Source organism: Nymphaea colorata, chromosome 9, assembly GCF_008831285.2.
Source record: "Nymphaea colorata isolate Beijing-Zhang1983 chromosome 9, ASM883128v2, whole genome shotgun sequence".
Taxonomy (NCBI): Eukaryota; Viridiplantae; Streptophyta; class Magnoliopsida; order Nymphaeales; family Nymphaeaceae; genus Nymphaea; species Nymphaea colorata.
The window spans coordinates 8,337,573-8,363,605 of NC_045146.1; the positions used below are offsets into that span (position 1 = coordinate 8,337,573).

Sequence of the window (26,033 nt, forward strand, 5' to 3'; positions counted from 1 at the left end):
AACAGAATGTCGATTGGGGGATGCTATCGTCGATTTCGTCCCACGGATGCGGTTCCTTCTCTCTCTCGGGTTCCAATCTCCTACGGGAAGAGGTTGAGGCACACGTTTCTTTGCTGGAATGAGGATTTGAGAAACAAAACCAGCAAGTATCAAGTATAGAAGTAAAAGAGAAATCAACTTCTAGATGAGGAAAGCCTTCACCCGTAAGACCAATTTAACCCCGGTCTTTTGTAATTAGAGGGGAAGCAATCGCTGGTGCACCGGCGGACGTTGAGGCAATCCTCAAGTTACGCTCCTACTCCTTCGTTTCCGACCCCTACTATCTCCCACGAACTCACGGGCAAGACTCCCAAATGAACCACACGAACACAAGTAATCACGATCCAAATGATAAAAGAAATGAAAGAGGGTTTGTGGATGCACTTCACCGGATAATCGAATAACCCTTAGGAAGTGTCGTAGATAGGGGGAAACAAGTGTTGGAAGCGCCAACACACGCGTGACTTCCTTCTTTTCCGGTGAAGTGGAGAGCTCCGGCGATGAATGCTGGTCGGACTCCGGCGCGGTGTCTCCCTCCTTGCTCTCCACGGCTCCTCGTGTTCTCAAAGAGTGGTCGTCCTTTCCTTCACACGAGTTAGGGCTAAAAGGCCTCCCCCAAGATTGACGTGAGGCTCCCTCCTAGGATCGTGGAAGAATCTCCTCCAATCGTGCGTTGAGAATCTCCAAGGATGGCGCCAAGATCTTGTCTTATTTGGATAATGACCAGGTGCAATGCACCTAATTGGCTGGCCGATCTCCTTCCTTGATTGTTGGAGATCAAATCGAGAAGGAGGATCTTACGGGGATGACGCGAACTGCCTCTTGCCACGTGTCCTCACCTTATGACACCACCTAGCACCTGTCTTATTTGAGAAGGGTCCAGATTCAACGTACCTAAGGCGCGGGAATCTCCTTTCGAAAGTTATAGGGACGGATCTAGAAGGAGGTCGCCTTCCCTTTTTCTGTCGCTGATTTGGTGGGCCAGATGGATGGCGTCTTCCTTCCCGAGCTGCCACCTGTCATCCTCGTCAATCAGCTGCGGATCTCTTGCCAAAAGCATCGCAAGAGGATAAGGAAAGGCTGGACGGTGCCCAAATGTTGCCTTTTTGATGTACTTATGCGCTAGGGTTGAGTTCGCCTCTCGTGACCAAATTTTCCATGCTAAATATGAATTAATTCAAGTAAAATCAAGATATAGCAAGGGCAGACTTGGAACTAATTACCCAATGGTCGGATCTGACCGGAAGCTTCCGGATCTGGCCGGAAAATTATTCGGAATTCGGACCTACTCTATGAAAACCGGCAAGCAGTCCTTTAACGTCCAGATCTTGCAGTCGATGATTCACCAGTCAAATGAAATTCAAATATCCTGATTTTTGGATATGTTGTAGAACTTTTAATTATGAATCCAACGGTATATGGCTTGCCTGAAAACTCCACCGTAATCACCGGAAACAGCCTCTACAAGTGGCGGTTCTGCGGCGGACTGCCCCTGAGCGGCGGCGGCGGAAACAGCGAACTTCAGCGGCGGATTTGACCGGTGCGCCCTGGTCTGATCAGGCTTAGATTTTAGTATGTTGTACCTGAGGATGAGAGCTTTCCAACAAGCTATAGATCGCCTCAAAACGCCCAGTAAATCTCCAGATACAGCTGTTTTAGCAGAAGTGGTTTCTGACGCGCCCTTCAGAAATCCGAGAGTCGCCTCTTCCACGCTTCTCCTTCTTTCCCTCCGCGATGGTGCTCTTTCCTTCCGCGGACTTTCTCCTTCCTCGCCCTAGCCTTCTCCTTTTGGTCCAGAATTCGTACAGAGACTAAGGACGCCTCACCTATCTCAGATTCAACAGAATATTACCAGGATTTAGGCTGCTGGAAAAACTCCAGCCGGATGCCCCCGATCTTCCTCAAGTCGTCTCCAAGGTAGGTCTTCTACTCCACGCGATGCCGCTGGTCCAGACCTAGTTAGACGAGGAGTTTATCCCCCGAATGCAAGGCTTGGGCCTGCGTTGATGTTGTGGTTAAGGGAGAACCGAGATCCCATCCACCAAGTACTAGGAAGATCGGAATATTTAGCTCACGATGAGAAACTCGATGGATATCGATGTGAAGAAGACGAGCCAGAACCACAGGCGGCCCTCCTTCAACTTCCTCTAGTGCAGCCACCTCTCAACTCCTTCGTGATCAAGGAGAAGGCACGGCTGCCTATCCAAGGATCTCTTGGTTCGGAACGATGCAAATCCAAGTTGTCAATGGCTGCCGGCGGCCATTAACGGAGCTTGAATCTCCACTAATCTCACGGCTTGGTGAGCATTGCAATGTAGTGCTTTCATGGAAGCCACGACCTAAGGTCCAAGGGACTTCTCACACGGAGAGAGAAAACTTCAATTTGATTAAATGATAATGAATAAGTGTCTTGGTTTTGGGCTTAAATACAAGTGTCCGAACCGGTTCCAAGTTGTGTCTCGAGATGAGACGAAAAGTAAATCGAGTCTAATAAAGAAAACGGTACATAAGCAAATTAAATCAAGTAAAAAGTCCAGATCTGCATTGGGCCAAAGGCCCCACCTCGCCCGGGTCCGCCCGAGCTTCGTCAACTTGATTCTCCAAGTGGGTCCGAGCCCACTGCCCTTGATCCACGCCCGGATCACGCATGCTCCTCTCCAAGCCGAGCTCACCATCTTTTAGGCCAGACGTGCCTAAGTCATCCTCTTCCAGACTAAGTGGGTTTGGGTCTTCTTCATCTAGGCTAGATGTGCCTAGGCCTTCCTCACCTAGACCGAGCGGGTCTAGGTCTCCTAGGCCGAACCCACCTAGGTCTTCTACGCGCAAGGCTCCCTTAGCCTTACTAAGTATTTCCACGCGCTCCCGGCTTGGCTCCACCTCGTTCTTTGCCTTCGTTGAGGACTTAACCTCACAATAAAAATGTCCGCCTTCGTCTATAGAAACCGCCTCCACCTGTTTTCCGCAAAACTTAAAACAAGAAAAGTTAGCCTCCCCACCAATATGAGCGCATTCTGTGGAGGTGCCAATGTGGGAAGTACGAGTTCTAGGAAGGCTCGTATTACAGTTAGACACAGGAGGATGGAACTTTCGAAAACCCTAACCGAACGAACTTCAAAAAAAAATTTAAAAACTAAAAATCAAAATTGACGCGCTTACGGGGCCGCCTGCTATGCCCGGGCCCGAATGCGTACCGGCTGGGCCCTGATCATGTAGGCTCGGTTGTCTGTTAGGTATCGTGTGCCTGGCAGCAGAAAGGCACGGTCCAGTACTGCCGAGTCTAATCAAAACCCCTCGTCAGTTGCTAAGGTCAGCTGCTAAGGGTTTCAGAATCAAAACTGTGGCCATTGCCAAAGGTTTCAAAATCAAACAATGGCCGAGGGTTTCAGAATTTTCAAAACAAAAACCCTATGCAATGGCTGGCTCTTATTCATATATTCTGTCCAGAAAAAGAGCTTTTCTAGCTGAACAAGAGGGATTCAAACCCAACGAGTCAAGCTACTCGAGCTCGACTCGTTTAACTCGACTCGTATGTTTAAACGAGCTGCTTATTTAGTTAAACGAGTCGAGCTCAAGTTGATGAGCCGACTCGTTTAATTAATCGAGTTGAGTTCGAGTTCATGTGAGGGGAACTCGTTAAACTCGAATCGACTCGATTATTTAGTGAACCGGTTTTTTAAAAACCGGTTCAAGATCAAGATGAGAAAGCGCAAAGCGGGAAAAATTTTAGGGTTTCAAATTTCTCGTTTCCTTTTTTCGTTTTCGGCGCACTCTCCTCTCCGACTCTCCCTCTCTCGCCTGATGCCTCTCGGTCTCTCCGTCTCCGACTTTTCCAGTTTTCCTTCTCTTCTCTTCAGTCTTCTCTAGTTCTGTCGTCTGGGAGTCTCCGACGTCTGCAGACTTTCAGGTTCTCTGACAATCTCATCTCCGCTTATCGGTTTTGTTATGCTTTCCATGCTTCGAAGACGGCGAAATGCTGTAAAATAGTATAGGAAATGCCGGTTGTGCCATGATCCGAGGTATGCAGTGCCCTCTTTCCCTTTAAACACGGCTGTTTCGTTCCCCCGACCTGTAAGCGAGTTGCTTGCCGGTTTTCTCTAGTTTTTCATTTATTATTACTGTTATTATGTACAGATTACTTTCAGATATCGTTGATTGTTTCATCACATACATGGTGGTATCATTTACTTCTTAGTTACCCTCCCGTTGGGAAACGTGAGATGCTAACTGCTATTATGGGTCATACCAACTTGCAGATTTTGTCAAATATTAGTCTCTGCACTTACATATCTTACTCAAAGCCATCTGGAAAATGGAAACGGTCTAAAACTTGGTGGATTCGTCGAGCTGGTTATGTTGACGCATAGTGAGAATAAACAACTGGAAAATATCTAATGCTTAAGTGCAAGATAAAGATGCATAGGTGAAATATCTTAATCTGCTAACTCCAATGAACATGCTTTTCCTTGAAAGAAATGCATTTAGTGTTTGCCTTCACTTTTCGGGTTTGTTAGCCACCGCTAACCTTGATAAACCCTTAGAGAAAATCCCAAAATCACACGCCCACACTCAGCCCAAATCCCAGATTAGGGTTCTCCCTCACCAAAGGGCCAACGCTCAAACATGTGATGCCCTAACTTGGGTCCCTTGACCCCTTTCTATAAGCACTTGGATCACATACCTGTGTATTCTAAAGTGCCAAATTAGCAAGCGGCTATAGTCATTTCCTCCTAAATATTTCTTTGTTGTATAATGAGTACACTAGTTTATCTTGAATGAACAGCTCAGGTCCTTTAGCAGGGTGTCATCTTTTTCTTGTAGGCTATGAGTACAAAAAATTAATGGGTTCTAACGAGAAACTGAATTGAGACATTAAAAGGGGGCAGAAATGCCTCACACCATTCTTGAAAGGTGTTCATTGTTGCATTTCTTGCCTGGAAATGCTAGCTAATTGTATTTGCTCATTCTTGAAAGGTGTTCATTGTTGCATTTCTTGCCAGCAGGTCAATTGGAGTTCGACATTGTACTTTGGTTTCCAGATCCTTCATGTTTGTTTTTCTGAAGAATGATTTAATCTTATGCTGAAGGTGTTTTCTGCAAGCATTTTTTTGTTCTTGTCCTGCTGCTGTTGACATTTATCTGTCTTTTTTTTTGTTCTTGTCCTCCTTCTGTATTGATATTGATTTTTCCTTTCACTTTACAGCTAATGCAGTTTCTAGATTCCCAAGGTTTTCTTGATTTTTTGGTGAGGTGTACTCACTCTGATGAGAATAGCAACAATCTTCTTGACAAGTTGCAAGATGCATTTGGGAGAGGCTAGAACCCTTCCTCTGTTCTTCCCATGATTTCATCTGAGCTTGCAACACTAACAATAGCTTGAAAAAGATTCAACTAAGGATTAGAACAGTAAGAGAAACCCAGTTCTCTGCTAGTTTCTGCTCATTTTTACTTCTTAATAGCAGTGTGTGATGAATCAGTTCTCTTTGTATCTTTGTGCACTAGAACCCCCAACTTCGTTGAGTGGCTGCCTTAGATTGTGAGATGGTTGGAGGGGGGAGCGATGGAACATTGGATCTTTATGCAAGGAATTTGTCTTGTTGATGAAGTCAAAGAAGTGCTTTTTCTGGCCTATGTCCAACATGAGATTGTTGTCTCAGATTATAGGTACTGGCGTACTGTATGTCTTTTGTTAGGGCAGCTGAATGTTTGGTTTCTATGAACTGATTGATAAAGTTTGTATTTTTCAGAAGTGAAATTACTGGAATTACAGAAGCTGATTTTGCCAATGCATTGCCACTGAGTCAAGTAAGAAATATCATTGGAAGTATCTTATAGAATGGAGAGTCAATAGGCACTATCCTGTCCATTTGATCATTGTTGATTTCTAATTTTTGCTTTTAACGTTCTCCACAATTGTAATTTTCAGATTACCATAATGGCCTTGGGGCTTGTCAGAACTTTTTTATTATCCCATCTTCAAGATTGATTTTCATGTACTTGGTTGATTTTTTTGGCTGATGATTTAGTATTTCAAACCATATCTTCTAATGGTCATATCTGAAAACGGTATCTGTTCAGATCATTTAGTGCAATCGTATATTAACTATACATGCATTACAAACATTCATGTGTCTGTGTGTGCACGGAGAGGGAGGGAAGGGGAGTTTAAGAGGTAGTTTTTAATCTATGTTCGGAGTGCACAACTAGCTTCTACTACCAAAATTTATGATTAGTTGATGATCAAGCCTAAGAGGTGTTAATACTAAACTCTCGTGCCCCTATTTTCATTTTTGTTCAAGCCGAGCTCGAGCTCAACAATTGAGTAAACGAGCTTATCGAGTTTAACAGATCTCGAGCTCATAGCTCAACAAGTAAACGAGCTTAACCGAGTCGAGTTCGAGCTAGGAAACTCGAGCTATATTCGAGCTCGAGCCGAGTCGAGCTCGAGTCTCACTTAGTCGAGCCGAGTTCGAGCTGACCGAGCTCGGGCTCGACTCGGCTCGTGTTCAGCCCTACCCTCTGTTTCCGGTTCATGGGGAGAGAGAAAGATAAAGAGAGAGAGGTGTCACTGGAGCTCCGTCGCATGCCCCTCGGCCACCGTCCCCCCATGGTCGGATGCCTAAACTGAGTGAGAAAGAGAAAACCGGTGAAATGAAAAGAAAAAATCCAATGAAATGAAAAAGAAAACCAAACATGACATTTTGTCTGATCTTAAAAACTAGATTCGAGGATCCGAAAACAACCCTTGGATCTAAGATCTGAGGGTATCAAACGCAATCTAATTGTTCATCTACAGTTTCATAGAGAATGTGCCTGCCATTGTGGGCAGGGTTGGTTCATGGGGTGAAAAGGCAATACACTGCATTGGTTGGCATTTCTACTGCTTAATCACAGCAGATTGAGCTTCTCCCCCTATCTCTCTCTCTCTCTCTCTCCCTTTTCACTTGTAGCTGGAACTATAATTTAATGCTTCTATATCATGCCTTAGGTGTTGTTTAATCAGTTTAAATAATATTGTTTTGTCGACGGTATTGGATTAAAGTGTGCGCCTATACATATGTATAAGGAAACAGCAGTAACTCTTGTAGCTTGATCTCGAAGAAAAGAAGATCTGCATTGGATGTTGGTGCAGAAGGCGCTTTCCAAACCAAACCACTTAGGGTGTGCTTTGATTACCTCGAAACTTGCATTATGGTGATCGGAGATACTTGGCTCTTAGACGCTAAGATTTTAAGTCCTTGATTTCTAGCAAGTATATAAAATATTGTGTGGAAAGATACACGGACTATAATGGATTTGTAAACCGTATACGTTGAATGAAATCCTGAGATTTCAAGTCACACCCTTTTCCCTTCTGACCAGAAATGATGAGGAGTTGAAATGAGCAGTTTGTTAAAAACATGAATGTAAGGTGAATCCATTGTTAAATCGAACCCTCAAATTTAGGATCCTGAGTAACCAAAACTCACCTAGTGTTTTTCCTTCTGCTCTCTTCCTATATTTGCATTCCTTGCTTTTGACCGAAAAGAATCAGTGTTTTCCTAGAAGATTGAACTCTCAACCTCTTTCAACTTTTGGTTTTAAACCATCTAACCACCTGTGTAGCCGGTTGCGCAGTAGCCCTTGTCAGACATAAAGTTTGCTTTAGCAAGTAAGAAGTTTGATTGGAAGAATATTTTTTAAAAAACTAATGAAACTCTTCGTCTGGGCCAAACTAATGCATGGTAAACGGTTACAGGAACCAACAGGAGAAAGTGTCAGATCCCTGAAAAAATTGTGGTAGTTGAGTATCTTCTCTCACAGTATTACCAGTAACAGACAAATTCCTTTGAAATAACATTATAAACGTGACACCGTTCAAACATTGTTGTTCTAAAGATATATGACTTGTCACATCGTAAAGTTTTCGGTGTTCATTTATTTAGAACAAGAAACTTAAAAACAATAGTCTTAATTTATTTCAACTGTCTTCAAGGCTTTTTATAATTAAGTATCTTACTTATAAAATAAATACTGTATCATTAACAAAACCCAGTTAAAAGTGCACACTGTAAAAACTATAAAAAGTTGCAGCCTTAGATTTTAGACTCGCTTCATCATGGTGGTGAACCCACATGCACGTCAAACGCATGCTCTCCCTCTCTCTAGCTATCTCATATACAACCAAGTCACTTCCTCTCCCCACAAAAGAAGGTTAAATCCTACTACCATTGTTTTTCATTTTCTGCCAGCCTGCCCATCTTTGCGTGGAAGCGTCGCTTAGGTTGCAATTAACCTGAGGTACAGGTGCGTACCCGCTAGACATAATAAGGAATGGGATGAGCTTTAAACTGCTTTCGCCTTAACAAAATGCCTTTGCGTGTGTACCCATTCTTGGAGAATAATAAAATGGAACAGAAAAGCTGTTGAAACGAAAGAGAGAGAGAGAGGCAGAGAGAGAGTTCTACTGGATGCCAAAATCTATTTCTGACTGGTTGAAAATTTACCACAGTAATCTACTTCAAACAATTACCATATATTCTCAGTTAAACTGGATACCAAAATCTATTTCTAACTGGTTGAAAATTTACCACAGAAGTTTACTTCAAAAAATTACCATATATTCTCAGAAAAAGGAGAAAATTCAGAGACTTCGAACATCCCAAGGACAACTTAACAGCCTTAAAATTTTAAGCTAATTTTATTTCATCATTCCAGCAGCTCAGATACCATAGACTTCTTAAACCAGTCCACCTGCGATAGTAGATGTGCCATTGTCCTGTCTGGGAACACATTGTCGGCCTTTAGCCTTTCTCTGATTCCATAAGCAGGTGTCTTTGCTTTTAGGTATGCATGTAGAAGCCTCTGATACAATAACCTCTTCCCTGAATATCCAGCTTGTCTTACCCTGTCAAATATTTTTTCGGCACTGTGTATATCACCCTTCTCAGAATATTTCTCCATGATTGTCATGTAGGAGCTGTAAAGAGGTTTCAAACGGCTTTGCTGCACAGCCTTGTGCAGAACAGAATCGGCCTTCTCCACCTCACCTGACTGTACATAGAGCTTCACAATTGCGTCCCATGTCAACGGCCCGATGAAGCAGCCATCGTCTAACATCCGCTTCACCAAATCCTTTCCCTTAGCCAACTGTTTGTGAGCTGCATAAACCTTCAAAAGAGATGTGTAAAACCTTTGTGGGAGTTTTGCACCTCTCTTTGCCATCTTGTCAAATACTTCCTCAGCATGTTTTATTTGGCCCAACTTCCCCCATGCCTCAATGACAGCAATGCACTCTTCAATCCGGGGGCTTGGCTCACACAACTTCCAAACCCGGTTAACATCATCAATTTTGCCCAGAGAAGCATAGATTGGAAGCAATTCTTTGCATGCAGCCCTATTAGCTTTCAGACTTTCACCTTCCATCTCTTTCAAGATTGCTTCTGCTTTCTCTGTTGACTTTCCACTAACGTAGTATCTAGCTATTATTGACTGAACACGAAGGTCAGGAAGAATCCCCTCAGACTTCATGTTCTCCACCACCTGTTCCATTCCCTCATAATCCCTAGTCTGGCCTTTAGCATCGATCAACGTCTTGTACGTGAAGAGTGTAGGCTTGACATTTTCTTTCTCCATCATTAGCAAAACATCAGCGAGCTTCTTCTTGTCATGCCGCTTGTATAAGAGAAGTAATTGGTTACATGAAAATGCAGTGAGGGGGAACCCTTTGTCTCTCATCAAGTTAAACAATTGTTCAGATTTCTTTACACTATTTATATATACGCTGTTGGCTAAGAGTGTCCTGTAAAGTACTTCATTCTGCATTGGCGGTGGAATTCTCTTAAGATAACTCTCAGCAGCATCAATACCATGAACTTTGGCAATCAAATCCACACGAGCAGCATAATCCCTGTCCCTCAAGGTTATAGCATTTTTTGTTTCCAACCACTCAGCAAACTGCAAAACATGGAAATAGCATTAGCAATAGCAAAAAAAGAAAAAATGGTGCCTGTAAATAATATCTAAAACTGAAATATATGAGTTGCTCGTAGTTGTTGATTCAGTGTAATGTTATGGATTATCATCCATATAGTCACCTCACCTAGAGTTGTCTTCAATATATACACAATGTTATCTGCATTGTATGATACGGACCTGTATCGTACGATACAAAGCATATAGGCTTGAAAAACCTATTAGTTAGGGCTTTGATACACGATACGGTCTATCGCCCATATCGTATGATAAGGGGGCCGTAAATGCCCGTATCATATCATACAAGGTTAAAACTCAAAAAGGGATCCCTTTATGTGTTTTCCTTTTAAACCCATACCCTCCCTCCCTCTCCATAAACTTCTCTAAGAGCTGTGAGAGGGAGAGATTTTATCAGTTTTCCAAAAAAATTGCCGATTTGAGCAACAAATCATCAATTTGGGGGAGAGCTCACTGGTGGAGAAGGTTTGCTGATGGGAATAGTGGGAGTGTGATTCTTGCTTGAAGAAAGAGGGCTTCCGACTTTTTAGGCTTCTAGCAGAAAAGAGATATGAGATCCTTCATGTTCACCGTTGATTTCTCTTGTTCTCTACTGAATGTGAAAGAAATTGAAGTGTATTCCAACACACCCACAACAAGAAAAGAAATAGGTGGGAACATAAAAGGTTGAAAGACCTTGTCTTGGTTCGATATAATATGAAATTGAGACAAAGGTAATTAAAATACATTTATTATGCAAAATTGCAAATTGTAATATATACTTTAACAATTTGTTAGTTTTTTTTCTCTTGTTAAACTTCAGGCAATTAGAAGGAACATCTATGAGGAAGCATCATACTCAATATGATCCCCATCAACTTATACAATTTAGATGTAATAAATTTTTGGGCAGAAGAAAAAGCATCCATCATACTCGACGAATATGATCTTGATTTTTTAAACACTGAAGGAGTACCAAAGCTTGCTGAAGGAGAACCATGGAATGAAGGTGAGGACACTCCTTTTAAAGGCATTGAAACAATTCCTGAACAGAATGCGAATGAAGATGACAAACTTGTGATAAAGATGAGAAGGAAAATGAAAATAGATTGGTATAAAGTCATCACTAACAGTAGATTGACAGCCATATTTGATAAACCTCCCTCTTTTTGCCTGATTTATGCAGCGACTTTTAATGCTAAATGAAGCTCTAAAGCACCCTCAAGAGTACTCCTAATAGGTATTCTCAGGCATGTGCTCCCATTGCACCTTCACTATCCAAAACCATCATGTATCTCTTCTTAAAAAGGAACCCAAAGAACCTATTTGCTGGATCACATGTAAACTTTATCTTGCACCCACAGTTATGCTTCATGGACATGAAAACTGTAGAGAATTTAGAAGACAAAAGTCTGATAGCCTGAAAATCACTTGCTATTTGCAATATTAACCAGCTATTGCAATGTGCTCATTCAGCACCAAGATCTGTCATTGTACTAAAAAGTCAATGGTCCAGGTTCGTAAATGGTTTCCCCAAACCAAACCAAAGACACAGCAATGAAGGTTCATTATTATGCATGTTTATTACTTGAATGGGTATTAAAGGCATCTATTGCTATTGATGGCAAGTCTCTTATCCTTCGAGTTTCGTGACACAAGGTTGGCAATACAGCAGTTACTGATTAAATGTGGTGAAGTGGGAATCAACCCTCACAACACAATCATATAGCCATCAGTACGTACTCGATCTCGCCAGGTTCTCATCTTAAATTTCTCTTCACTTAAAATATCTTTACCACATTTTAGGTGCTTAGAGAAATGAGGAGCTCAATAGGGAGGAAAACTCATCCATCTGTGAAGAACCCTGATCTTGAAAAACCTACTTGTTGCTGGGGTGATGTCCAAGCACGTCACAGGTAGAGCCTTCTATGGAAGAGACTAACTAAGCATGCATGATATCCAAAAGATTGGAACCACAGAACTTTCATGGGGGTTTTTGAACCTCATAGTAACACCCAAGTGTTAATCAAGTGAACATGCTGCCCACATTGCTAAACATTACCAACCAAGTATTTTTCTTCCCATTACCAAGATGACAATCCACTTTCTAACCATGCAGACATGCAAGATACGTTATAATCATGGTTGAATAACTTTCCAATCAGTTTAATGAACCCAACCTCTTGGTTAATGGTTGACGAATTCAATATGAGTTGTGTCACATAACACATTAGCTCCCCATACAAGGAAACAAAGTGAAAATATTGAGAAAGAGAAAAGATACTTCTTTATGGACATAGTCAAAAGTGGCAATTGAAGATACACAATACAGATCCATAAACAACAATTAGTGAATTACACACTATGTCATTGAGTGTGGGGTGCAGGTGCGCATGCGGCAATTTTTCAAAAAAAATTAGGTGCAGGTGCACCAAAGATGTATATATATATATATATATATATATATCATTTGTTACATAGTTATTTAACTGTTTAATAGCTTTATTTATTTATATTTATATATAATTTTTTGTATTAAAGATAATTCAGTTATGTGCACATTTAAAATGGTCAGTTTTGACCAAATTCGACTGACCAAACCAAATGTGTTGTGTCGAAGAAGCACCAGCACTAGCGTCGACACGGGTATGAGACAGGTGTGGCAGCCATTTAGAAGCACCCAGGTGACATAGAATGCTTAGGGGATAATATCCACAACAGTAAATGAGCAGTAAAGGAAGAGGTCCCAATAGGCTTCAAATATAAAGGTGTTGGACATAAATTCCACATTTGCTAGAAAGAGAAGTAATGGGGAAACTGAGAACTTTTTCAAAGTCCATTACTTTCTAAAATGCGTAAGATTCCAAAAAAGAATCCTCTATATGCTGCAGCTTTGAAGTAAAGAGACACAAGGAGGAAGAAAGATGGTCATTCATAACTTAAAGAAAGCACTTGACTGTTTGGGGGTTGGATCAGAGGTAATCATCTACCCTTAACATCATAATGCCATGAAAATGCCAAAAGATTCCATACGGCAACTTATGATCAGTAAGTTTGACCATTTGTTCGGATGTGGTCTAAGAAACGTGCATGGACTTTTCCTATTTAGGCATAAGCTGTGATTTCTGCACCTTGATATATTTCTAATAGCATCTTGTTTATGAAGACATTCTCTAGGAAAAGTTTGGCCTTTTGACCTTCCAAAATATTTAATCTTTATCACATAAAAACCAGTTTAAAACTGCATCACATAAATATGAATTTGAATGGATGCACAACACCAATACAGATCGTGAAATGGTAATTGCCTATAAGCAAGTGATGGGAAAGATGTTGTTGTATATAACCCAAGCCACTCTTACACTAGGCCCGGGCTCTTAGCTTGGCGGATACCAACCCTCCCCTAGCAGCTTCGGTTCTCAACCCAAAAAGTAAGAACCATGACACTTAACCACTTAGCAGGCTCCTTTATAAGTCCCCCAAGATTACTCACAATTTTAGATACAGGACTAAATTTTCATAGATCCAACACTCCCCCCCCCCCCCCAACCAAAAAAAAAAAACAAGGCACATGCGTCTCTGCATGTGTGAAACCCCAAATCCAAGTGTCGAAGCGGCTATGCTACCAAATATTACGATTTGGTACTCCTACACCAGTAAATTTTCATAGATCCAACACTCCCCCCCCCACCCCCAACCAAAAAAAAAAAACAAGGCACATGCGTCTCTGCATGTGTGAGACCCCAAATCCAAGTGTCGAAGCGGCTATGCTACCAAATATTACGATTTGGTACTCCTACACCAGTAAATTTTCATAGATCCAACACTCCCCCCCCCACCCCCAACCAAAAAAAAAAAACAAGGCACATGCGTCTCTGCATGTGTGAGACCCCAAATCCAAGTGTCGAAGCGGCTATGCTACCAAATATTACGATTTGGTACTCCTACACCAGGCTCGGGCTACTAGTCTAGCGGATCCTAATCCACGCCCAAACAGATTTGGTTCTCTTCCTAAAAAGTCTAGAAACTAAAACACTTGACCTCTTAATTGACTACCTTATAAGTCTCTCAAGATTCCTCACAATCTTAGTTATAAGACAAAATTTTCACACAGTAAACTACTAAAACTAGTTCAGAAGGTGCTACCAAGTGTAAACTATGATATAACACCATATCATATGTTATAATGTGACATGGTCTAACACATTTTACACCTAAGAAACATAAAAGCAAGTGACAAAATGAATTTTCCTTTGAACTTAAATTTATATAAATCACCGATGGCCAGATACTAAGTTTGTCACGAAAATCAAATTTATACATTAAACTAAAAAAGTTAAATTTAGAACTGATTTCAAGCAATGAAATTAGAGTTTTAGTGGCTTTTCCTTTTCACATAAGAGCATATGTATGTCCCACCTAAATTAGAAAAGAAAAAAAAAATCAGGTTCTATGACCGTTATGTTATCTAAAGACTTTGAAATTAAGCATCAAGTCATACATAATAAGATCTTATTCATTTTGACAACCAATTTAAGTATTGGGAATAATTTAACTGGTCCATTTGGAGCATTCAAATGAGAGAATGCATATTGTAGACAGCACCCACTTTTTATTTTTATTTTCTCATGTATAAGCAATTGCTTTTTTAATAACAAAAATTTATCCTTTTTTCCCAAACTTATTGCTTAATCTCTTGTATCTTCTGTTTTTAAATTACTTGTAATTTTTAGAATTGCAGAATTACACCATTGAAGTTGCCACTTTTTATGTTACACACATTTTCTTAAATGCAAGGGTTTCCTTTGGGAATTTTTCAGCAAATTTATTTATATTGGGAAAATCAGAAAAATTTTAAAAAATCAAAATATTTTCAAAAGTTAGGTAAAAATAAAATAAATGAGAAACTAATAAGAAGACATAAAAAACTAGATAAAGTGATGAAACCAATGCTTTAATAATGAAAAAATAATTACTTTAGTGCATAGTCATGGAAAATGTGTTTTCTTCCAACAAAACTGGAAAAAAACGCGATAAATTAAATGGCTGTTTAAAACTAAAAAAAAAACATTTTTTTGAAAAAAAATTAAAAACTAAAAAAACGGTTTTTAACCCGTTTTTAACGAGTTTTTTTGCGTTTTTTTTCACTTTTTTCATTTTTTTCAGTTTTTTTAATGCCAAACAGTTTTTTTTTCATTTTCGATTTTTTATTTGTTGCAAATTTACTTATTTTTTGATGTTTGTGTTATTAGTTTCTCACTTATTTTATTTTCCCCCATTTTTAGTTTTTTAAAATTTTTAAAAATTTACCGTATTTTTCTCGTTTTTTTTACATTTTTTTCAAGCTCTTCATATTATACCCAAAAAAAACCTCGCCGTTTAAAACTTCGAGACGTTATTTGTGACTTTAGACTTTAGACTTTAGAGTTTACATGTGAATCCATGATGAAATTAACTTTAACAAAGAAACAAAAAAAGGGAAAAATTTGAGAACCACACAAAGAAAAAGTGAAAAGTTTTAAAAAATGTGATTTTTTCACAAAGTTTTTTTGGAGCATTATATTTGTCACAATGTCTTAGAGACTTAGATATCTAACTTTGTAGTTTGCACCCAACCATATGAATTAAGTTACACATTTTACAATATCCCATATTGGAAAAGATTTTTTTCAACAATTTATATTGGTCAGTTTGTACATATATTTTTTATAGGAATGTTAAATACTTCAATCTTCTTGAGGTGAGGTAACATGGCACAAGAGCAAGGAATTTAACTTATAACAGTTTCTAATTGTGTCTTGACTTTTCTAGTCTTTAGTTCACCATGTGAAAAGTTTTTTAAAAAGTATCTCACTTTCAAGTCTTGCACTTTTTAGTGACAAAGGGAGACGATATCTCTATTCAATTTCTTATATATTGTAATTTTGATAATAAATTAACCAAGGCAAAAAAAATTACTTAGAAAAGCTTTTTAGGTATTCTTTTCTCTTTTCTTAGGCCACTTTTTGGTTTAAAAAATTAATTTTTATGTGCAACATTCTCTAATAAATATTTAGATACGATATCATAATTAGTTTATTTCTTATAGTAGTGGACATGTTTTATTTTGCATACAAACTATTCCCTTCAGTTTAGTCCTATTTAAACGAGTATTATATATCTTTTCATATTTTTCCCCTATAAAAAAGGATTATTTAAAAGAATCAAAACTATAAGCCATGACCTTGGTCACATAGGTACTGCTGTAAAGACAGCGTACCCGTACCGGTCAGGTACAACACCGGTGCGCTGGTACTGTCCTGGGTACCTCTTGGGTACCGGCACCTATGTGACATAGGCCATGACTTGTTAGCTCTAGCCCATGCACCAATAAAGGCAATGGTGCTTGAAAAAACAGAAATTATCATTCGAAATGGGCTTAAATTTTTTCAAAAGAGCATAAAAGCAGTCAAGTTTAAAATATTGTAAAGTCTTAGTGTCTTTCTTTAAATACAGTTACAATAGGAAGCTTTAAAAATAATAATTTTATGCACATATAAGCTATGCACATACATTTGACATAGTTGCATATTTTGGGCATGATTAGGTCAAAACAATGCATCTGATAAGCATTGACCAAAAATCAGACCTGCATCCATACCCAAATTCTATGTGGATCCAAAGGATATATGTCCCTGTTCAAGGAAACAGTATCCCTATTACATAGTCTTGAACATAGTACTGGGATTGCATACTTTATAGCTAGTAGTAGCTTCCTGGTCCAAGCAGTGACCAACATCAAAATTGAGGTGGATTGACATTCGTAAGGTGTTGCATCTTTAACTTGTTAAAATTTTAAACTATAGTGCCACAAAGAAGGGAACTCAATTCTAAAATAAACAGGTAGGATGACAACCGTGTGACTGTAGGAACTTGACCATATGAAAGTGAGAACATTTACTTTGACATGAGCCATACCAACAATTTCAAGGTAAGTGGTTATGCTCAATTAAGTAGTAAATTGTTCAAACTACAGAATACAACCTGAGATTTAAAGGACACGAGTAAGCCTGATTTCATTTGAAATAGTGGTTCATGAAGAGTCTCCATTGCTTATGCAAACATATGAAAACCATATAGAGAAGAACATTGAAAACTATAGCTCAATTGCATGACCTTTCCTTAGGAAGTTTATTATCTCCATGAAATATAAGCAACACAAACTCTTCAAAAAGGTGCTAAACCTGATTTGGGTCGACTCAGGTGCAGCGACTGACAATTTATTTTCTTTTTCATTGAATCATTGGTAGCATCATAGCGTGTTCATTTTGTGGCTTGTTATCCAAAGCTCCAAACCCATGTTTTTCCATACCCACACCTACACTTGTGTGACATAGTCCATGAAACTGAAGAAGGTTCATGCATGAGTTCCAGGTTTCTTTTTTCCCCATCTTTAAGCACGAAGAAAATATTCCAATTATGAGCTTCTCATCCAGAAGACTTCGCTGGTTTTCCCAATCAAAACATCAAAAAATTCACCCTTTCTTCTAAAATCATACATTTCTAGAATCACATTCTGGAAAAAGGGTTAACAAGCCAAACATTAGGGGACTTCCATGGTTCCAAGTTCCGAAAAATAAAAAATCATCAATGAAAAAATTGTCTTCATATAACTTTGACAGATACTCATGTTTTGCAACAATTTTCTAGCATTCACCTTTTAGCATACGATATGCATACAAATGTGCGTCTGGCAACCAGACATCTGCATGCACCCATGCACATGAAATGGCACCAACGTAGGCACCTACATGTATCTATACATAGACAAATACGTAATGGACCTAAATTTTTAAGGCTCATTCTAAGCTTCCTATTTTGTGCAAGGTCAAGATGAATCCAGTGTAGTGATGGTTTACAACCACAATTACCACTGTTCTGCTCAGCAATTTATCAGCAAGGTACTTCCTATGGGATACATAAAAGAAACGAAAAGAAAAAATCATACTTAAAAAACATGAAAATAGGCTATTGTCTTGAAAGTTCGAGGAAATATCAAGAAAATATCATGATGTTTTCATCTTTGGTGATGTTTTGAAAATTCTGTAGTATTTTTCCTATGTGGCGATAAAATTGGATATTTCTAAATCCCAAACATATTTATGACTATGTCTATGAGACTATGACTTTGAGCACGGTCTTATACTGCACTAGGATCAGGCTTTCCCAATTAACAGATCTTAGGAAGAAGACAAGACCTAAAATGAACTACATGTGGGACACTATCATTAATAGATGGCTAAGAAAGAATTATGATATAATTTAAGATCATATATGACTAACACCACCTTATGCAAAACTAAAGTCTAAAGGTCAAAAGTGCATGTAAGGACAACCACTAGAGGAGATTAGGAGGAAATTGCACTACTTGCACATAAGGAGGAATTACCTGCAAAGCTTTTCTGTAGAATTTACGCCTTCGAAGATTTGTCATGACCTCCAAAACAACGTCTTCATTGACAGTATTACCTTCTTCCACCCACCTGTCGATTGCATCTTTAACAGATTGTGCAGGACTCCGAATAATAAGTTGAGCCAATGGGATAATAGTCCTTTTCCACGACTCCTTTACCTCATCGTCTGAACCAACTTCATCTTCTGAGAGCTCAATGTCTGCATCTTTTCCCACCGAATTCAGAGCTGAATCCTCATCCTCGGAAAGCTCAGGCCCAGATAGCTCCTTAGCTTGATCTCCACTATCACTTTCAGTCTCGCCAGTATGAGGTGATTCAAGTTCTGAGAATACATCCTCTAGCTGATCCTCATCACCACCTGCATTAGGTCCTGCTTGAGAGGAAAGACATCTACTACCCAAAATGATCTTGGTGTACGTGAAGCGGTCGAAGAACCTCTCAGGTACAGGCTCGTAATCCACTTTAACCTGACTACGTTCCCCGCTTCTGAAGCACTGCATATTGCCACTCCTAAAGGCATCCCCACAAACAGAAAAGGACCTACAAGCAAGTATGCTGTAGCCATATCCCCTGACATAGACACGAACACGATTAAACGCCAATAGGAAATCTCACCAATTTTCTAACTATTGAAAAACCAGCAACTAGAAATAAATCAGCAATCAGTTCACTGACGTTGCCTCCTAAGCATGACAAAGGAAGTGATACTAACGACTGGTTAGCAGCACAAAAGGACCAAAACTGTTAGGAGGACGGCGAAGCAGTTGGAATAGGAACTTTGCAACAAAAATAAGACAAGAACGAGGAAATGCACAGGCACATAAGAAAAATGATCATATGAACTCGCTAAAAGAGGCAAAGAACAAAGGAGAACATCTCAACTGACCAGAGAAAGGAACAATAAAAAGTTGAAAACGGGCTTTTGAGGTCAATCCCAACAAAAATGACAAGGAAACATATAGACATATTTTAACATATAAACTGAAGAAATAGAAATCGAGAGAGAGAACCTGAGAGGATTGGTGGCTCTACGAACTGCCCACATGAGGAAAGGTTCCAAAACTACCGCTCAAGCTCTAGAGGTCCCTAAACCCCGAAGAGAGTGAGAGAGAGACCCTTAAACCCTAAAGTGTTCAGTGAGAGTCTCACTCAAGCCTTCGGAAGGCGGCTTGTGACAACTTGAGGTTTTGGTACAATCTCCGACAAAATTTCATTTTCCCACCGACATCTTATCCATAATCCTACAAAAAGGGCTACTGTTCCTTAATTTACAAGCATGCCGCTTTGTTAGCTAAACTAAGTGGAAACGTTAATTCGCTGAAGTAAATAAAAGAAAATAACAAGTGCACATTTCTTCCATTTTAAAAGTAAAGTAATAATAAATATGGCAGGTTTCCGGAAATGGTGAAATAGCTCATTTAAAAGTTACCGAGTTATTCATGGATCACGTTAGTTCTTTTTTAGTTTCCTTATAAGACTAGTTCGAGGTTAGCTGCGGTCGTGACTTGTGAGAAGACAATAGTCATGTTTGGAGTAATACCGAAAGCACGTTCCTCCACTTCCACCTCCACTGTGGAAACTAAACTCCCTGACGCGAAACTAGTGGGCTATGTTTCTAGGAAAGATATTATTAACATTGTGTTCTCCTTGACCCTTACTCAAACGTTCCTCGAGCTGATATGAGAAACTGTAAAAGCCGTTCCGGAAGTTGTTCAGCTTCTTTTTCAAAAAAGAATAATTTAGCGCATGACCATTTAAGGAGCATGGATTCAAGCAAATTTAGCTCTTAGCAAACAAATGCGGATACGCTGTAGATATTAACCGCTTTAATTAGGCTCTGTTTAGTTACGCTAAATATTAGAAAAAAAGGTTAGGTGTTATTACTTGAAAGGTGATTTTTACACACTTAAATGTTCAGTAAATAAGTGGACAATTGAAACTAAAACTTTAAAGATCCTTAAAAAAAAGGGAAATTTAACTGGAAAAGAGTGAGATATTGAAAGGGGAGAGGACAAGTGGTTTCTCTTTGTAAGAGAGCAAGTGACAACTCTCCCTCTCTCCACACCCCTCCCTCCCACCCACATTTCCAGGCAGTCCACTTCCGATGGAAAGGGCATATCACAATATTTTGAACCTTCCCGATCTTTGCAATATAGTGGAAGTATACATTCTCTCTATGTTTCTAAGGGCCATTTTTTATTGCTCATTTCAGTATGCAATTCAACGGGTTTGAGAATGGATGTTACTATACATCGCTCTGTTGCAAAATCTGGACTTGAGCATGACAGTTTTTCAACAAGAGTATCCGTCCTTTGGACATGAAATTTTATAGCATCGTCCATGCAAATAAATTCTTTGACGATAGTTCAAGGGCCTGGATGACATCTGTTTATGTCAAGTGCCGAGAAAATGAGTATCCTACGGGTTTATTTAATATGAATGTTTTCTCTGGCTTGGTCCCTAACGAGTTCATATTTGCTAGTGCCTTGTGTGATTGCCCTTCCGCTAGAGGGTTGGAGCATACAAGGCAAATTCATGAACGGATGGCCAAATGTGGATTGTCATATATGGTTCTTTGAAGTGCCTCGATTGATTCATACTCAACGAGTGAGAAATTTGTCAAGGCTTATACTGTTTTCTTGGAGATGCACTAGGATTTTTCAAGATTTACGTGACTAATTTGTCTAGGAATATGTTATTCTATTTAAGATTGCACTAGCATATTATAAGATGTTGCATGGATACAATTTTTCTTCATAGATTTGACATGAAGGTTTTTAATGCCCACTTTGCTGAGATTTCTTCACTACTTCATTGCTTTTTACTGGTTTTCTGATGGACCGATTGTTAGGCTTTTGAATATTACATTTACATTGTGTTGCCTTGACTACTCTTTTAGTTTCTTTCTTCTTGCTACCTTATTTAGCCTTTTCACATAGTTCCTTTTTTGGGGAAGGCTTCCTTCCTTTCATCAAATATCAAATAAGAATACAAAATGAAAAAAGAAAGACTAATGAACCAAAGGGAAACAAACACAAAGCAAGCGAATTATTAATAACCATGCAACTGCTTCAGCCCACACCAAGATGGTTATAACCTCCACCAACAACGAATACCTACTGAGAACCATCCTTTGAATAAAATCTTTGAAATGAGAAATGTTAACCTACAAGAAACTGGTTATGCATTCTTGAATCCATTTCTTTCATGTGTTCACTATTGAACCTAATAGTGATTTCCTAATCCACAATAGAAATCTTGCATTAACCTATCCAGCAACTGAGTTTCCAAGAAAATTTGAGTCTTCAGTCGACTTCATTATTCCCATCATACAAAAGTATGGTAATGCTTGTCCAGGTACCTCTAGCGACTAAAGTGGAATAATGGAACCTTGCATTGCTACCAAGAATTGAATATCTTTTGTCTTCAACCAAAGTTATATGGACATATCTGCTTGATGTGACCATCCATGTTTCAGAATGACCTCAAAACAAGTTTCCCCATCCTCATGATCCTCAATCAACTTTGGTACCCCTTTATGAATTGCTTGATTACAAAAACCCTAAGGCCCTGAAAGTTTTGGTATGACAATATTGAAAGAAAACTACTAAAGTTCAAATTCTCCACAAGAAAATAAAAAAAAAGACTTTTTTTTGTCCACAATGGAACTCCAAACCAAAATCTCTAAGAGAAGTTCTCAAAATACTAAACCAGAATACTACAAACCATCAAATAGAATGTTAGAATGAAAAATGCAAATAAGATATGGTGTTGATCTTCCATCATTTTCTTATAGAATATATTGAAACTAACACTATATGAACATGTCGAGATCATGTCTTAATTAGAAGCCTATTAAAGTTACAAGATAAACAAACCAACCTGCCCTAGGAAGGGACTTGGAAGTTCATAGTGTATTATGCCACATGCAACAACTCCTTTTGATTTAATACAAGGGCAGATCTGGTTCCTTGAATTAACTAGCTAACTATATGTTTTTCAACGCTGCACAACCATATGTTGTACCAAATTACCAGCATGAAGAGGAAGGGGCAACATGCTTTGGACCCTGAGATCACAAAAGAAACTTCAAATGACGGCACTAAGTGGTAAAAATCCTAAGAATAGCAAGAGAGACATGTCCAACAAGGAGGACCAAGCTAGTTCCACCACATAGTTTGAATGCCTTGGTTAAGTAGATAGCCCAAGATGGAAAGAATGATGAAAGCCCTGCAAGACAAGAACTTTGACAAGAGTGATTAATGTGGGTAGATTCTACTTCCATGAAGGACTAGAGGACCACTTTGGAACAATTGGACTATTGTCAAATTGAACCTAAGTATACAAAGGAGTTATGTATTAGACTGTTTTGGATTCTAAAATCTAGTCAGTCTTTCAAATGGTGTTGCTGAAATACCCTTAGTCTCTTTCACTATCAACAAATTTCTAAAATAGTTAAATCACTCATTAATTTGTAGAAGCCAAATGAAGCACATTCAAGAGGGGGAGGTGAGCTTCTCTAATTTGTGATGCAGGAAAGAAGTGAAGATAGTAATATATTGATCATGATATTCCATTCTATCTATTGTTTTATTAGACATGGTTAGCTAGTATTTCTTACATGGGAAATGCATTCTTACTTGCATATACATATGAAGATGTCAGCTTAATCAGATACTTGAAGGTCTTAGTCTTAAACCAAGATGTCAAATATCCCTAGGGTGAAAAGGGAACATTAGCATCTATGCTACTCTAAAGCTTGAGATGGAAGAGATTATATATAATATCCAACCCTGAACATCTCTAGATGAACCTGTATTTAATGAAGGATGCAGTCTTGTATAGTGACAAGAATTCAAGTTTGATAGCCATGCAAATAAATGTTGTTTCACTCTTCTAGTTTGTGATTGTTCTAACTCAAGAAATATAACATTTAGCAACAATATTTTGAGCTCTGTTGCTATTTGTTTGGTCTTCAGCTACAAAAGCAACCGTACATTGCAGGTTTCATAAACTCACCAACGAATGATAATTTTAGTTACTATATTGGACGACATACCCCTTAAGAAACAAAATATATGGTTGACAAATGTGCTAGAAATAGTAACAAAAAAGTTTTCATTGCTTATGAAGGCCATCTTACAACTTAGTAATGAAAATGGTTATTGTTGCTACACCCTTCCACTAGCATACTATACAAACAGCCCCTACTCCCCTTCGCACCAAATTTTCCCAATTTCCCATAAAATGTCTATGTTCTTTTTTCGGCCACTGTCTTCTATCATTGGTTTTCATTTTCTGGCCGCTTGCCCATCCATCAGCAGCCCTCAATACATGAAGGTCTGGGGCATTGTCACTAGTGGCCTAATTTTCCCCAATTTTTTGCAGTGATTGGGTTTCTCTTTTGATTTTTCAGTTACTGGCGGTTCATCTTCCATCGGTGGCTTCGGTTGCATAATCCAGCAATGTCACTAGTGGCCTTCCAATGCATTCTAGCATTGCTTGATTTTGGGGGTAATGTAAATCATTATGTGGTTCTAGGTTTCTTAACTAACCTCATTTAAATTCCTTATTGTGCATTTGAATATTCGTGTGGAAGAATTACAGGTTAAGCCTCGAAGCAACAATTGAGATGGTCCCATCTCTTTTGAGATTTGGTTGATCGTTGTCATGGTTTTTTTGTTATTGCTTTTGTTGTTGGATGGACTGGTGTAGAGATGCTGCAATTTTTTTCTTCCTCTTAGTTTTAAGTTTTTATTTTTTAAATTGTAGTGATTCTTGCATAAACTTTGATGCATGTTCATTTTTTCATTTTGTATTAAATTCTCTTTTAAAATTTTGTCTTACTTTATTTTGGACTTATTTTGGATTTCATGAGAGTGATTTATCACCTATGGCAGTTCATAGTGTGACACCCATTATTCAATTATTTCATATCAACTCTAAAATGTTTGCTTCAATTAACTATTTTCCAACAAAATTTCTTCAACTTCCATCCAATAAGCATCATGATCTACAAATTCTGTGAAGCCATTAATTTTATTTGTACTGATATGGTCTAAACTAACTGCATTTTCATACATGTTGCTTGAATAGAATGGGACCAAAGACTACAACCTATTTCTCTTTCATTAGTTGCCATAGTAACAGACCAATATACGCTTCAGTTAAATTGTGCTTCACTGAAATTTCTTTCAACTTTCATCCCTCATAAGCATCATTTACAAGTCCCATGAAAGTGGTGAATGTTACTTGTTCTCACCTGGTCTAGAATAATATTATGTATGTGTTGCTAAAGTAGAATAGGGCAGAGGACTACAACCTATTTTTCTTTCAATAGTTGTGGTTGTGGCAAATCAACATTTGCTTTAGTTAGAATGTGGTTGGTCACAATCTCCTTCAATTTTTCAGCCCCATCAAATACAACACCTATAGTATGTAATAAATAAATAAAGTACTTAACATCCTCAAAAGAATATATATGTAACAAATTGTTTTCTCTTCTATTGCCTACAGTTGAGACATATCAACATTTACTGTAGTTAAACTATATTTCCTTCATTTTCTTTCTCTGTTTATCAGCAAAAGTTTGAGGTCTCGCACAAAAATAATGGGAAAGAAAGTATTTGTATATATCCAAAGAAAAAGTATGGAACCCATCAAGTCATCATAAGGATCAGCCATTCCTCACACCTTTATTCAGGATGTCCAATTCAAGGCTCGAACTACATTGCTGAATGCCTGAGATGCCTATATAATATGCTTCAAACATAGATTGCAATGTGGAACACGATATACATATACCCCTACAATTTTAAAATGAAGTTTGATTTTGGAAATAAGAGACCCTCAAGGTTTTACAGAAATGTAATGCATTATTGAGAAAACCCTTTTCATCATTGGATCATGTTATGCAATGCTAAGACCACATGATGCATGCAAACACACATTTGAAAGGGATTGTTAACTGACTTTGAAAATCAAGTTGGAAATTGAGGTTTGAAAATGGTTTTGAAGGTGGTCTGATAAAAATTGTAGAAAGCATGATGCTTGTTACAAAAAATGTATCTAAGAGGATGCCAAGGTTTTCAACCTTCATCATGTATAATTTTTTTTATGATTATATGCATCATGCTGAAACCATTTGTTCTCTAAGAGGATGGAGAGTGCGTGAAAACATTAGTGTTGAACAACTTGTCAAAAAATTGAAATTGAGGTGTGTGTGATGCATGACAAACTGTTCTGCATGTACTCTAATGTAAAGTTCATTATATGCAATGTACACAACAAAACAATCATAACCATGGAGATGAAAAAAAAAAAGAAACTCGTACACAATTTATGATTGCTTTGTGACATAGCAATATTGTAGAGAAATCTCGTATAGTATGTGCAGTTTTCTGATTCGAACCTAGGAAAACTAATGCATGGTTGAAAATTGTAACATGACATAAGAACACTAAGAGAAGGGATGAATCCTCAAAAGCTTATGAAAATGGATGAATATGCTAAACATAAATGAGAGACACTAACAAATGATGACAAGGGTTAATCCATGCCTAAGAAATACAATATGAATGCACACTACTTAGA

General features: G+C 38.5%; 1 protein-coding gene and 1 long non-coding RNA gene across 2 annotated transcripts; one reads left to right on the forward strand and one right to left on the reverse strand.

The window, feature by feature from the left end:
- The first annotated feature begins 3,770 nt into the window (after window positions 1–3,770).
- LOC116261098 (uncharacterized) lies at window positions 3,771–6,032 on the forward strand. The gene is made up of 4 exons (XR_004174238.2): window positions 3,771–4,055; window positions 5,240–5,442; window positions 5,539–5,700; window positions 5,784–6,032. It is a non-coding gene; the product is annotated as an uncharacterized LOC116261098 (long non-coding RNA).
- Window positions 6,033–8,554: 2,522 nt separating this feature from the next.
- On the reverse strand, window positions 8,555–19,603 carry LOC116261420 (pentatricopeptide repeat-containing protein At1g80270, mitochondrial-like). The gene is made up of 3 exons (XM_031640158.2): window positions 19,451–19,603; window positions 18,416–19,010; window positions 8,555–9,972 (listed from the first exon to the last, which is right to left on the reverse strand). Exons 1-3 carry the CDS (start codon window positions 19,483–19,485, stop codon window positions 8,725–8,727), a joined length of 1,878 nt encoding a protein of 625 aa, XP_031496018.1. The 5' UTR covers window positions 19,486–19,603; the 3' UTR covers window positions 8,555–8,724.
- Between the last annotated feature and the right edge of the window lie 6,430 nt (window positions 19,604–26,033).

Bases quoted from the DNA above. Each gene is read 5' to 3' on its own strand.
- LOC116261420 (XM_031640158.2), bottom strand. From the start codon at position 19,485: ATGTGGGCAGTTCGTAGAGCCACCAATCCTCTCAG. The intron at 19,011-19,450 runs GTTCTCTCTCTC...TGTCTATGTCAG, and splicing joins AGAGCCACCAATCCTCTCAG to GGGATATGGCTACAGCATAC. The intron at 9,973-18,415 runs GTAATTCCTCCT...CATGTTTTGCAG, and splicing joins TCTACAGAAAAGCTTTGCAG to TTTGCTGAGTGGTTGGAAAC.